Genomic DNA, 15,866 nt, shown 5'->3' with positions numbered 1-15,866 from the left:
TCAAGATAAGAAGCTTTTGCACAGCAAAGGATACAGTCAACAAAACTAAAAGACAACCTACAGAATGGGAGAAGATGTTTGCAAATGACGTATCAGATAAAGGGCTAGTTTCCAAGATCTATAAAGACCTTATTAAACTCAACACCAAAGAAACAAACAATCCAATTATGAAGTGGGCAAAAGACATGAAGAGAAATCTCACAGAGGAAGACATAGACATGGCCAACATGCACATGAGAAAATGGTCTGCATCACTTGCCATCAGGGAAATACAAATCAAAACCACAATGAGATACCACCTCACACCAGTGAGAATGGGGAACATTAACAAGGCAGGAAACAACAAATGTTGGAGAGGATGTGGAGAAAGGAGAACCCTCTTACACTGTTGGTGGGAATGTGAACTGGTGCAGCCACTCTGGAAAACTGTGTGGAGGTTCCTCAAAGAGTTAAAAATAGACCTGCCCTACAACCAGCAATTGCACTGTTGGGGATTTACCCCAAAGGTTCAGATGCAATGAAACGCCGGGACACCTGCACCCCGATGTTTCTAGCTTTACTGTCCACAATAGCCAAACTGTGGAAGGAGCCTCGGTGTCCATCGAAAGATGAATGGATAAAGAAGATGTGGTTTATGTATACAATGGAATATTCCTCAGCCTTAGAAACAACAAATACCCACCATTTGCTTCAAAGTGGATGGAACTGGAGGGTAGTATGCTGAGTTAAATAAGTCAATCGGAGAAGGACAAACAGTGTATGTTCTCATTCATTTGGGGAATATAAATAATAGTGAAAGGGAATATAAGGAAAGGGAGAAGAAATGTGTGGGAAATATCAGAAAGGGAGACAGAACATAAAGACTCCTAACTCTGGGAAACGAACTAGGGGTGGTGGAAGGGGAGGAGGGCGGGGTGTGGGGGTGAGTGGGTGACGGGCACTGAGGGGGGCACTTGAGGGGATGAGCACTGGGTGTTATTCTGTATGTTGGCAAATTGAACAGCAATAAAAAATAAATTTATTATAAAAAAAGAAAGATAAATATCCCTAAAGATCTGTAGATATTAAAAGGATAATAGAGGAATATTATAAATAACTTTACGCCAATAAATTCTATAACTTACCTGAAAAGGACAAATTCCTTGAAAAATACAGCTTACCAAAGCTGACACAAGATGAAACAAAATATGAATAGCTCACTTATATGTGGAATTAACATTTATTACCAAAATCTTGCCATAAAATAAATTACAAGCTCAGATAGTTTCACTGTTAAATTCTGTCAAACATTTAAAGAAGAAAAAAAAAACAAAACAATCTTACACAAACTCTTCCAGGAACTAGAAGAGACTACTTCTTATTTTATGAGGCCTCCATAACACTGATACCAAAACCAAAACCATTACAAGGAAAATTATGAACCAATTACTTATGAACATAGATAAAATAAAAATCCTTGGGGACCCCTGGGTGGCTCAGCGGTTTAGCGCCTGCCTTTGGCCCAGGGCGCAATCCTGGAGTCCCGGGATCGAGTCCCACATCGGGCTCCCAGCATGGAGCCTGCTTCTCCCTCCTCCTGTATCTCTGCCTCTCTCTCTCTCTCTCTCGTTCTCTCCCTATGTCTATCATAAATAAATAAATAAATCTTTAAAAAAATAAAAATATAAAAATAAAAATCCTTAACAAAACATTAACAAATTCTGATACCAAAACCAGATATAAAACAAAAAGGAAAATGTAGACCAATATTACTCATGATCATACACGTAAAAATCCTTGACAAAATAGTAACAAATTGAATCTAGCAATGTATAAAAGGATGATATATTATGACCTAGCATCCATTCCTGATAAAAATACTCAGCAAATTAGGAATGGATTCCTCAATATAATAAATAGCAGTACAAACATACAGCTAACATCATGCCTAATGGTGAAATGCTGAAGACGCAAAACTGTTAGAAATAGTGAAAAATATCAGAACATTAGTAGCTTCCAGAGAGTGGCAGTGGGGAATGACTGGGAAAAGAAAGGCCCGAGGAAATTTCTGGGATGATGATAATATTCTATTGTGATAGAAGTTTGGGTTACACAGGTGAATAAATTTATCAAACTTCATCAAACAGCACATTTAAGATCTGCATTTCACTCTATGAAAATTTTACCTCAAAAAAGAAAAACACTATTGAACTCTAGTTACAGATATTAATGCTGAGGTGTTTAGTGGAAAAATGTACTTTCTTTGAAATGCATCAACATAAAGATAGATTGATGGACAGATAGAGGTTTATAGATGGATAGGTATGAAATCATAAGAAACATTTATTGGTCTCTGCCCCCTGGCTCCTGGCAAAGAGCTCCCTTGTAAACAGAGATCCTAGGATAATCTTTTGTTCCAATATTTGGCCTCTCACTCCAGTTTCTCATACGGAACCCCCAAGACCTTTGCAATTTCCTAAGTGATAAAAGTGTCTGACACATTGCTCCTAAATCCCTCGTTATTCCCTGGGTGACAGAAGTATCTTTTGTTCTAATGAGACAACTTTTGGTGGGCTCCTGGATGGGGCTGGTCCTAAGAAAGACCAAGTCATGATCAGAAACTTGGAAGTTTAAGCTCCACGTCCCCTTCTCCCCCACCTTGCCTTCAGGACGAAATCTCCTTAAGAATCCCCGAACTCTAACTCTCTGAAGAAAGTCCATTGTATTTTGATAGGGATTGCATTAAATGTGTAAATTGCCCTGGGTAACATTGACATTTTCACAATATTAATTCTGCCAATCCATGAGCATGGAATATTTTTCCATCTCTTTGTGTCCTCCTCAATTTCTTTCAGAAGTGTTCTATAGTTTTTAGGGTATAGATCATTTACCTCTTTGGTTAGGTTTATTCCTAGTTATCTTCTGCTTTTTGGTCCAATTGTCAATGGGATTGACTCCTTAATTTCTCTTTCTTCAGTCTCATTGTTAGTGTATAGAAATGCCGCTGATTTCTGGGCATTGATTTTGTATCCTGCCACGCTACCAAATTGCTGTATGAGTTCTAGCAATATTGGGGTGGAGGCTTTAGGGTTTTCTATGTAGAGTATCATGTCATCGGTGAAGAGGGAGAGTTTGACTTCTTCTTTGCCAATTTGAATGCATTTAATGTCTTTTTGTTGTCTGACTGCTGAGGCTAGGACTTCCAGTACTATGTTGAATAGCAGTGGTGAGAGTGGACACCCCTGTCTTGTTCCTGATCTTAGGGGAAAGGCTCCCAGTGCTTCCCCATTGAGAATGATATTTGCTGTGGGCTTTTTGTAGATGGCTTTTAAGATGCTGAGGAATGTTCCCTCTATCCCTACACTCTGAAGAGTTTTGATCAGGAATGGATGCTGTATTTTGTCAAATGCTTTCTCTGCACCTAATGAGAGGATCATATGGTTCTTGGTTTTTCTCTTGCTGATATGATGAATCACATTGATTGTTTTACGAGTGTTGAACCAGCCTTAGAACAAATTATTTTAAGATTTGTGTGGAATCAGAAAAGACCCCGAATAGCCAGGGGAATTTTTAAAAATTTTAAAAAAGAAGCTGGGGGCATCACAATGCCAGATTTCAGGTTGTGCTACAAAGCTGTGGTCATCAAGACAGTGTGGTACTGGCACAAAAACAGACACATAGATCAATGGAACAGAACAGAGAACCCAGAAGTAGACCCTGAACTTTATGGTCAACTAATATTCGATAAAGGAGGAAAGACTATCCACTGGAAAAAAGACAGTCTCTTCAATAAATGGTGCTGGGAAAATTGGACATCCACATGCAGAAGAATGAAACTAGACCACTCTCTTGCACCATACACAAAGATAAACTCAAAATGGATGAAAAATCTAAATGTGAGACAAGATTCCATCAAAATCCTAGAGGAGAACACAGGCAACACCCTTTCTGAACTCAGCCACAGTAACTTCTTGCAAGATACATCCACAAAGGCAAAAGAAACAAAAGTAAAAATGAACTATTGGGACTTCATCAAGATAAGAAGCTTTTGCACAGCAAAGGATACAGTCTACAAAACTAAAAGACAACCTACAGAATGGGAGAAGGTTTTTGCAAATGACGTATCAGATAAAGGGCTAGTTTCCAAGATCTATAAAGACCTTATTAAACTCAACACCAAAGAAACAAACAATCCAATCATGAAATGGGCAAAAGACATGAAGAGAAATCTCACAGAGGAAGACATAGACATGGCCAACATGCACATGAGAAAATGCTCTGCATCACTTGCCATCAGGGAAATACAAATCAAAACCACAATGAGATACCACCTCACACCAGTGAGAATGGGGAACATTAGCAAGGCAGGAAACCACAAATGTTGGAGAGGATGCGGGAAAAAGGGAACCCTCTTACACTGTAGGTGGGAATGTGAACTGGTGCAGCCACTCTGGAAAACTGTGTGGAGGTTCCTCAAAGAGTTAAAAATAGATCTGCCCTACGACCCAGCAATTGCACTGTTGGGGATTTACCCCAAAGATTCAGATGCAATGAAACACCGGGACACCTGCACCCCGATGTTTATAGCAGCAATGTCCACAATAGCCAAACTGTGGAAGGAGCCTCGGTGTCCATCGAAAGATGAATGGATAAAGAAGATGTGGTTTATGTATACAATGGAATATTACTCAGCCATTAGAATCGACCAATACCCACCATTTGCTTCAATGTGGATGGAACCTAGGGTATTATGCTGAGTGAAGTAAGTCAATTGGAGAAGGACAAACAGTATATGTTCTCATTGATTTGGGGAATATAAGTAATAGTGAAAGGGAATAGAAGGGAAGGGAGAAGAAATGTTTGGGAAATATCAGAAAGGGAGACAGAACATAAAGACTCCTAACTCTGGGAAACGAACTAGGGGTGGTGGAAGGGGAGGAGAGAGGGGGGTGGGGGTGAATGGGTGACGGGCACTGAGGGGGGCACTTGAGGGGATGAGCACTGGGTGTTATTCTGTATGTTGGTAAATTGAACACCAATAAAAAATAAATTTATTATAAAATAAAAAATAAAAAAAAATAATCCCCGAACTCTGGGGTTTGGAGAACTTTCCCAGATTAGTCAACACATCAACATGCTGGGAAGGTGACATATTCCAATTCCACAGAGATAGAAGCTCCTGTGCTAAGGAAACTTTCCAGGCCTTCCTCTTTGTATCTTCATCTGGGTGTTCATCTTACCTTTGTCATATCCTTGATTATATAATAAACTTATATGGCAAATGTGTTTCCCTGAGTTCTCTGAGCAATTTTAGAAAGAGGTCAAATCCAAGGAAGGGATTGTGGGAATCTTCCATTTGTAACCAGACTGAACAGAAATTGTGGAAAACCCAGTACTTGTGCTGGCATCTGAAGTGGGGGTGGCTGAATGATCCCTTAACCTGTGGGACCTGTGCTAATACAGATTAGTGCCAGAAATGAACTGAATTACAGGACATCCAGCTGGTATTGGAGAATTGCTTGATGTGTTGAAAACCCCACACATCTGGTATCAGAAGTGTTATGAATATAAGTAGAGGAGAAATATATGAGTGTTTTTCCTTTATAGCATATAATAAAAAAAGTATGTAGAATCTAGGTATTAGGTACATGGATGCTTACTGTGGAATTCTTTTAACTTTTCTGTATGTTTAAAATTTTTCATAATGTTACAAAAAATTCAAATAAATAGCTCATATGTGAACTTTTGAAACATAACCATTTAAGGACTACCTATTTTTAAAAACATAAAAATTAGCTCCCTCCAAGTACTATTTGATAAAAAGTGTGAACTCGTTTAGGTTTCAGGACCTGTGTAACTTTGCTTATCAAAGCTCACACTGGTTAACTTGATTATCTGCCACCAGTCTAGGATGAAAAATGAAATGTAAGAAATCCAAAAGTTATTAATTTCAGAATGTAGATGATGATCTTCCTCCTAGGAAACTTTCTTTCCCTATATTAGGTTTTGCTTAAGCTACAATAAAAATTAGTTTCCTAAAAGGGAAAAAAACGACTGGAATGAGAAAATCATAACAAAAGATTAGTTTGTTTTCCCTGAGTCAGAATACTAAAAGATAAGGTAAATGGAAAGTGGAAAACCAACCTCCTACTTTAAATTCACTGCAGAAAATTCCCAAAGAAGAGAACTACTGCAGGTCAGTAATTCAGTGTAAACGACAGGCCTCAGGGAGAAGTAAAAAATAAATGCCACTTTAAGTGTGACCCAAGCAAAGATGACCCAGTGAGGAATAGTAGCTGGTTCCTTGTTTTTTGTTTTTGTTTTTGTTTTTGTTTTTAAGATTTATTTATTTATTGGGGCAGAGGCAGAGGAAATTTTCAGCAGACTCCCCACTGAGCGAGGAGCCTGACTCAGGGACCAACCACATGGGGCTCCATCCCAGGACCCTGAAATTAAGACCTAGCTGAAATGAGTCACCCAGTGCCCCTGAATAGTATCAGTCTTAAGGTTGAAAGAATGTCCCAGCATCAGTAAAGCCAGAAGGATCTTTATTCTGCAGATAGAGCCACTGCAGACCAGTGGCTACACCAGAATGCAGAAAGAAATCAAACATACAAAGAATTTTCCTTCCCCTACGGATCACTTCTGTGTTGTAAATCCACTCCTTCAAAATAAAAATGATCACATTTTACAACAGATTATTATTATCTCCCAGATCTGAAGGTTGGAAGATCCTTAAACAGTTATTTTCTTTTAACCATCTTAAAGAAAATCTCTAAAGCTTTATCAGATTATAAATTTCCCAGAAAGAGAAAATAATATATTTTAATAAAGATCATCATAATATTAGTTATAGGCTTTAATGTAGCAATTGTTAACACCCACAGTATAAGTTCATGCTCTTCTACATTATACAGTCCTCAACAATGTTGCCTCTCATTTTTATGTTTTTATCTGTCTCTTGCTTTGCTGTTAAACTTCTTGCTGTTATCAATATCCTGGACTGTGCCAACCTTTCCTTTCAGTTCTAATGTGCTGCAGACTTAGGAATCAGATAGAATTTGGTGTAAAATAATGCTCAAGGCATTGGTCTGAGAGGGTTTTAGCAAAGAAGCTTTATGAGATCTGTAGCGGGTATCAGAGTTTCAGCCTACTTCCTGGTCGTCACCTTTGTTTTTGATAGATGAAGAACTATTACAATTGTTTTTTAAAATCAAAGACAGATATATCATAAAATGTAAATGAGGACTTAAAATGCAAATGTTACCCATGATAAGACCACTGGTCTGTTATTATAACATCATATGAATATCTCAAAAGGCACTTATCCTTTTTTGGACTGTATTACATAATATATTTAAACTTTTCTAGTATACATATCTTTCTGTTTCCACAATAACCGGTACACTAAGGTCATACTGTAAAAGTTCACTATAATGAAGTGGTATATTACATGGAGGTCATATATCTGTTGCCAGTCGTTCTTGAACTTTAATGAGAACACAAATCATCTAGGAAAATGTTAAAAAGCAGATTTTAAGATTTTAACTGTGAGACAGTGCATGTGTTGTTTTGGAGAGTGAAATAAACATTTTAAACAAACTACATTTTAAACAAACACTGCAGGTGACTCTGATGAAAATGGTTATAGTCAAGTCTTTAAGAACACTGCCCTCTGCAATTTTATAAAATGGAATAACCAGAAGTAAAGACCAGAGTTAAGATGCACAGTGAGAAGGAGAAGTAGAGAATAAGAATTCAAAAAGCCAGGAAAGTATGTTAAAGGTAAAGAACTCATGAAGGTCACAGAAGTATCTGAGGAGAAAGTGCATAATGCACGGCCAAAAACAAGCAGGGAAGAGACACCAAGTATGCTAATAATGGCACAGAAAAGGACCACTGAAAAGAAATAAGTTGAGAGATTCCTAGGAAATCCACAAAGTAAAGTTAGCTGCATGAAGAGCTACTCCTGAACTTAAGAAGCAGATAGAGACTAATAGCAAGTACCATACATTTGTCAAGATTAAGGGAGCAACTGCTGTGGCTACCACATAAGGATCCAAGGTTGAAGGTTATAGGACAGTGGTCTGAAATTTAGAATAATAACCTGTTAAAACCCTGATTACCAAAAATGCATGCTTTGCTAAAGTAATTGCTGTGGGTGCACTTGTAAACACCTGCTTGTCCATGGACTCTGCTGCTCATCTCTGTAAGAATTTCTGCACTGTTTCATAACTGAGAAAGTCTAGAAACACTAGTAAAAGTATAGACACAAAAGTACTACCCAGGCTTAGCCCAGTGCCCTAAGTACTTAAGTATCTCTAAGGAATCATTCTCATTCAGGAAACATCAGCTTCTTTCCACAAAAAAGACTATACCAGAGATCCAGCCTTGCAGAAAGAGTGTTCTGAGCCCCTTGCCCCACCTTTCTACCTTATACTCTCTTATCTCCATCTCCCTGGCCATTGCCCCTGCTGTACATCTACCATGTTATCTCAGTTTCCTCAGAGCTCAGTGTACCATCAGCTTCTTTCAGCTTTTGAGCTCACTTCTCTTCCATTCAAAGTTGAGTCTCACAGTAACAATGTCCATGCAAAGCCAGCAAGTCAGCCCCGGGAACCACATCCTTCTGTGTAGGGCCACTATGCACAGCCCACCTGGTGGGCCCCAGGCAAGAGTAATCTTTGAAGATGAAATACAATGCTCTTCTGTCCTTCCCTTTCCACCTTACCACTTCGCTGGGTGATGCTGGTGATCAGCTACCTAAGCAAGAAAATTACTTGGAAGCTTTCCGTTTGAGACTTGCCTTTCACCCACTTTGCCATACTTTCATAGGAGTGACTAAGCAGAAACTACAAACCACTCTCAAGATAATTGCGAGTGGTAACCCCAACTTACCGGCATAACTTGGTTGATTAACATTTCCCCCTTTTGTTATATAACAATGAATAAGATCAACATCATTGTGCAGAGCAGCCTGATACAATAAGTTCTCTCCAAAAATGTTTCTACGGTTAATTCTAGACAGAGATATTTTATCCATCTTCATTTTTTCTGAAATGAGAAGATGAACATAAGAAAACAAAAAATAATAAGCCTTATTTGAATATCAGGAAGAATACAGGTAATAAAGTAGATCCAGTCAATATTCTGGAATTATATTATGAAAGAGTACTTCATCCATTAACCCAACTATAATGTTATCTGTATTCAAAAAGGTAAAAGAAAAAAATGGCATTGGTTTGAAAATATTCACAGTACATTATAAATCATGTAAGCAGTTTATGTTTATTGAAACCCCATGAAAGTGCAGATGTGACAAGACTAACAGATTATTTTCATAAAAGTTCTAGTGAAAAGGATTATTTAAATCCAGAATTAAATGTTATTAAACCCACTAAAATACTATAGTACCAAAATGTGTTAAAACACCATAAGGAGAAAATCTCAGAAGTACATAAGGAAGATACAGAAATTAATCCCAGTGAGAACAGAAAAAAAGAATACTAAACTTCTTTCTTTGCCAAAAAATAGCTATCATGAAATTAAATTAAAGGAATATGATCTTGATCGATACAATAGCTTTGATTTCCTAAGTAAGAAAATATACAATTAAAATAGATTCCCAGGTTATGCATATCAGGTATCATTTCACCACTGTAGCACCTAAAATACTGACATTCCTTATTTATATACTCTAAATCCTATCGATTTTTATGGATAATACTTCATTTGGCTTTCCTGAATTTCAGAATAGCTTTGATGATAGCTTTTCTAATTTTGACCCAGCTAATCTGCCCCATCCTAAAATCTCACAAAAGTAACTGAGTATAGCAGCACATTTTTTAATGGATCACTATTTATCTGCTTTGCCTTTATTAGATTCCCTTCATTCCATCCCTGTAAAATAAACCAACTTCTAAATATTTGAACCTATGCTCCCCCACTCAAGACTACAAAGCACTCTGCTCCTACCAGATAGACGATATGGTTACCCAAAAAAGTCATCTCTACTCCAAGATTTCTTTGTTATACTTGCTAGTTATGTAATTTATTAGTAATAGAAAATTAAGGAGAAAATAAAATTTTTCAATTAAAACAGAGATGTAGGGACGCCCGGGTGGCTCAGTGGTTGAGCATCTGCCTTCAGCTCAGAGTGCGATCCCAGGGTCCAGGATCCAGTCCCACATCAAGCTCCCTTCACATAACCTGCTTCTCCCTCTGCCTCTCTCTCTGTGTGTGTCTCTCTGTGTGAATAAATAAATAAAATCTAAATAAATAAATACATAAATAAGATGTCGAAGACATTCACTTCCAATCATGCCATTATCTGCCCTTCCATTGCAAACAACTGAAAAACTAGATTAAATAAATGGGGTAAAAAACTTATATTCAGACATGAGAAAATAGGCAGTACAGATCTATGACTCCTCCCAGAGAAGGAAAACAAAAAAGTAAGCCCTAAGATCACTCTTGTCTGGAGGCACATTCCTAAATACAGCACAAGCATAGCAAGGTGATCCCGCTGAGCTAAGGTGATAGAGATTGAAGTTTCTGGAGGCTGGAATGATTAGATTTGGCATGGTAGGTACCAGAGATGAAGGAATAGAGAACAGGTAGGTACCAGAAATCTATAAAAGGGACTCCTTGGATCACTATCTAAATATTAAAGTGCTCATGTATATATATAGAAGGAGTCTTCATGAGGCTAGGCAAGAACAACTACCTGACAATGATAAAATAACAATCCTGAGAGATCAGAGATATTTGTATTCCTGATAGCTTGAAGAGAGAGACCTTGCTGAACACCCACAGCATTAGCAGAGACCCTTGACAGGCCATGTCTTAGCAGGAAGGGGCTAAACTAGCTGCATAGTAAAGCCTACACCAAACCTGCCTAACATGGTTTTTAAAAAAGTGTTGAAAGGATCAATCTGATGTTCAAGTAATCTGTAGGCCAAAACAAAATTAAAATTAAAATATATACAGATATTCAATAACATTTTGCTGCATGTGGATATCCAATTGTTCTTCTCTACAAAAGCCCTGGGCCTTTGTCAAAGTTCAGGGTTTATTTCTGAACTCTTGTTACACTGATCTATTTCCCTATCTTGACACAAATGTCATGCTATTTTGATTACGATAGCCATAATTCTTTCTTGAGAAAGAGAGTGGGAGCCTGTGAGCAAGGAAGGGGAAAAGTGGCAGAGGGAAAGGGAGAGGGAGAATCCCAAGCAGGCTCCATGTCCAGAATGGCCATCTCACAACCCTGAGGTCATAACGAAATCAAGAGTATGATGCATAACTGACTGAACCACTCAGGTGTCCCCCCATATAATTTTTTAAAGAACTTATTTATTTATTTATGAGAGAGAGAAAGAGAGAGAGAGAAAGGTTAGAACACCAAGAGAAGAGCAGAGGGAGAGGACCAGCAGACTTCACACTGAGTGCAGAGCCCAATGTAGGCTTGATTCCATGGCCCCAAGATTGTGACCTGAGCCAAAATCAAGAGTTTGGATGCTTAACTGACTGAGCTACTCCGGCAACCTGTCCCACCATATAATTCTTAAAATCAGGCAGCATTAGCTCTCTAACTTTGTTCTTTTTCAGAACCATTTTACCATTCTTAGGTCCTTTGCATTCCATATGAATTTTAGAACCAGCTTGTAAATTTCTACAAAAAACCTTACAGGAATTTTGATTGGGATTGTGTAGAATTCATATATAATACCTGAGTGGAAATAGCGTCGTAACAATATTGAGTCTTCTGGGTTGCCTGGGTGGTTCAGTAGGTTGGGCGTCTGACTCTTGATGTTGAATCAGGTCATGATCTCAGGGTTGTAAGATCAAGCCCTGTGTCCAGCCCCACAGTGGGTGTAGAGCTTGCTTGGCATATTCTCTCTCTCTTTCCCTCTCCAAAACACCCCTCAACAAAACAATATTGAGTCTTCTGACTGATGAACGAAGCAATATATCTCTATTTCTCTCCATTAAATTTTCTTTGATCTCTCTGAATAATGTTTTGTAAGTTTCAGTGTACCTGTCTTTTGCATAGTTTATCAAATTTATCTCATAGGTATTTCACATTTTTTGATACTATGGTATCAAACTTTACTACCTAAATTTTTTTCTGGATGCTCTTTGTCAGGTTGACAAATTCCCCTCTAAGTTTGCAGGGAGTTTTCAACAGTGAAACATGTTAGGTGTTGTCAAATGCCTTCTCAGCATCCCTGGGGATGATAATATGGTATTTTCTTTTTTAGCTTATTAGTGAATTACAGTGATTGATATTCAAATGGTAAAACTAATCCCGCATTCCCGGGATAAACCTCACTCTGTCATGATGTATATACAATGTTGAAACTGATCTGCTAAAGCTGCATTTAGATTTTTGCATCTATGTTTATGAGACATAGTCATCTGTAATTTTCCGTTCCTATGATGTTCTTGATTTTACTTTCAGTTTATTAGTGGCTTCATAGAATGAATTGAGGAGTATTTCCTTCTCTTCAACTTTTTGGAAGAGTTTGTGGAAAACTGTTGTTATTTATTCCTTAAATGTCTGGCAGAATTCACAATGAAAAGTGTTATGAACTGAACTGCATCCCCTCAAAATTCACATGTTGAAGCCATAGTAGAATAGGATTTGTGTTCCTATTTAAAAAAAGGAAGAGATACCAGAGCTCTCTACACATGCAGGAAGGACACTCTGAGAAGGTGGCTTTCTACAAGCCAGGTAGAGAGGTCTTGCCAGAAATTGAATTTTCTATTACCTTGATCTTGGACTTCTAGCTTCCAGAACTGTAAGAAAATAAATTTGTGATTTAAACCATCCAATTTGTGGTATTTAGTTATGGTAACCCTAGCAGACTAATCCACAAGGAATTGGGCCTAGAAGTTTGGATTGAATCAAGAGTTGGACGCTTAACCGACTGAGCCACCCAGGTAGAATTGAAAATTCAAGAATTTTGACTTAAAGGTCTGATGAATGTAAATAAACTGTTCTGTGAAAATACTGAACAGGGGCAGTTGAGTGGCTCAGTCAGTTAAGCATCTTGGTTTCAGTTCAGGTCATGATCTCAGGGTCCTGAGACTGAGCCTCATGTTAAGCTTGGTGCTCAGCCCAGTCTGCTTGTCCCTCTCCCTCTGGTTCTCTCCAGATTTCTCTCTCAAATAAATAAGTAAGCATTTAAAAAAAAAGACTGAACAAACTTAGACTCTTACCAACAAATGAGAATGCTTACTTTTTCAACATTCTTGCCACTGGGAATTTGCAAATGTTTAAACCTTTGACATTCTCTTAGTGAAAACTATACATCCTAATTTATATTTTAAAATCATATGTAACATGCTGATCTTTTCAGTTATTTTTTAAAAGATTTTATTTATTTATTTATTTATTTATTTATTTGTTTGTTTGTTTGTTTGTTTATTTGAGAGAGAGAGAGAAAGAGAGTGAGCATGCATAAGCTGGGGAGGGGCACTGAGAGAGGGAGGGGCAGAGAATCTCAAGCAGACTCAGCTGTGAGCAAGGAGCCTGATCCAGGGCTATCATTACCTGAGCCAAAACCAAGAGTCAGATGCTTAACTGACTGAGCCACGCAGGTGATCCCATTATTTATATGTACATTTTTTTCCACATTCCCTATCCATTTTTTTAACCTTATTATTTTATAAGAGCTCTTTTCATGTTAGTGCAATTAACCCTTTGTTATCCATTACTAATATTTCTTCTGTATTTGATGTTTGGTTTTCCTTAGGGTATTTTTCTATACAATTTTTCTAAAATGTATGTAGTCAATTTTGTCTTTCTTTTCCCTTCTGGCTTCTGGGTTTATCATTCTTTAAAAAGGTATTTTTCCTCCTCAAAGATTATAAAAAGATTCACTTAAGTTTTCTTCTAAAAAAATTTTTTTTTTGTTCACTTAATCTTTGGCCAAAATGGAATTAAGTTTAGTATAAGGACTATCATAGTTATTCATCCAATTTTATGCTTTCACTATTTATTGCTTGGTCCTTCCTTTTGCCACTAATTTGAGATGCCATATTTATTATACACCTCCTCCAAAATTCACACTGTATCTGGCTTCTACATCTAAACTCTATTCTGTTTCACTGACTTGTCTATTTCTGTACCTGTACCAAACTATTTTAATTTCCATAGCTTTCTAATTGCTTTTATATTATGTATAGCAGATTCCTGTCTCTCCATACTCCCTTGTGCTTTTATTTTCCAGAATTTTTAAGAAAGATTTTATTCATTTATTCATGAGAGATACACAGAGAGAGGTAGAGACATAGGCAGAGGGAAAAGCAGGCTCCCTGCAGGGAGCCTGATGCAGGATTTGATCCCGGGAACCTGGGATCACAACTCTGATCACAAAAGCAGATGCCTAACCACTGAGCCACTCAGAATTTTTCAGAATTTTCTAGGCTGGTCTTCCATAATATTTAGTATTATTTTATAACATTTTCATAGCTAATGTCCAGTCTTATAGAGGAAAACAAAACAAAATAAACAATAATCTGTTTTTGATGGAGCTCTCACATATTTATAGAATAATATATGGAGAAATAGGTTTCTTACAAAACTGAATTCTTATGGTCAAGAATAAGATTCTTTTTTTCTATTTATTCAAGTCTTTTTTTTAATGTCCTTTTTTTTTTTGCCTTTGGCAAAATTTTCAATTCTCTTCTTAGAGGTAAGGCACATTTCTTATTAGGTATATAAGTTGGTATTTTCTCTTTTATAATTGTTATAAATGGGACCCTTCCTATATTTTTCTAACTGGGTAACACATTTATGAAAGGTATTTATTTTTGTCTTGTTTTGGTTTACTGAATTTTTTGCATGTTTTATTAGGAAAAATTTCAGACTTAAAAAAGCTATAAAAACAGAACAAAATATATGCAACTAATAAATTAATGAACACTACATCTGAAACTAAGTATATACTATATGTTGGCTGATTTAAATTAAAAATAACCAAAAACACAGAAAAAAAGATTCACCTATTATTAGTATTCTGCCCCCAGTTTACATCATCGTATCTCCCTTTTTATATAAATGTATGTAAACACACACATATACAGAAATGATAACTTACATACACCACACCCCTTTACTCACTAATACTTATGTGTATATTTTCTAAAAACAAAGACATTCTCTTAAATAACCAAATTATTACTAAATTCAGGAAATTTAACAATACTATATTATTATTATTTAACCTACAGTCCTTATTTCAATTTTACCAGTTATACCTTTATTATATTTTAACCAGTATTTCTAGATCCTTATTGTTTCTCATAATTTGTTAGATTATTCTTTGGAGTTTTATACGAACAAAGAAATAACATCCAAGAATAACAATTTTGCCTTCTCTTTTCCTCTATTCCTCTTAGTATAATTTCTCAAAGCCTTATGCTAGGTTGGTCTTATCACAAAGAGGTCATATATCTACATTTGAAAAGGGTTCTGTAACTATTCTCTGCAAAGTAGAAGTATAGAAAAAAGTACCAGCCTACAGACTATTAGTTCAAGTCCTAGTTATGCTACTAATGAGCTATGTAATGCTGGGAAAAATCCTTAACCTCTATGAACTTCCTCATCAGTAACATGAAAAAGTTAAGACAGATAATCTCTAAATACTTTTCAGTGCCAGAATCCTATGTTTCTATAAGTTATTTAGTTAAAAAGAAAAGAAATCAAATATGCCTCACCCTTTTTTCCAGCAAGTTTTTGGTTTCTCCTGATCTGTTCTCTATTCTTGAGTCTAGTTGAATACATATTCTTCCCTTTACCTTGAATCTTTAAAGCAGGATCCTGCATTCTTGGAAAATAAATGTATTTTTAAAATTATTATCATGTTCTCTATAACCAT

At 36.8% G+C, this 15,866-nt stretch overlaps 1 protein-coding gene across 4 annotated transcripts in view; it reads right to left on the bottom strand.

Moving 5' to 3' along the window:
• ANKRD31 (ankyrin repeat domain 31) overlaps window positions 1–15,866 on the bottom strand; it is a 134,479-nt gene that overhangs the window by 80,370 nt on the left and 38,243 nt on the right. For all 4 annotated transcript variants that reach the window (XM_025998299.2, XM_072736975.1, XM_072736976.1 and 1 more), the window contains 2 exons: window positions 15,706–15,815; window positions 8,878–9,033 (listed from right to left, as the gene is read on the bottom strand). In XM_025998299.2, the coding sequence (XP_025854084.1) occupies window positions 8,878–9,033; window positions 15,706–15,815 (266 nt within the window). The remainder of the gene's footprint in view (window positions 1–8,877; window positions 9,034–15,705; window positions 15,816–15,866) is intronic.

Source organism: Vulpes vulpes, chromosome 14 (genome assembly GCF_048418805.1).
Source record: "Vulpes vulpes isolate BD-2025 chromosome 14, VulVul3, whole genome shotgun sequence".
Classification (NCBI taxonomy): Eukaryota; Metazoa; Chordata; class Mammalia; order Carnivora; family Canidae; genus Vulpes; species Vulpes vulpes.
This window is presented reverse-complemented; position numbering and strand designations above follow the sequence as displayed.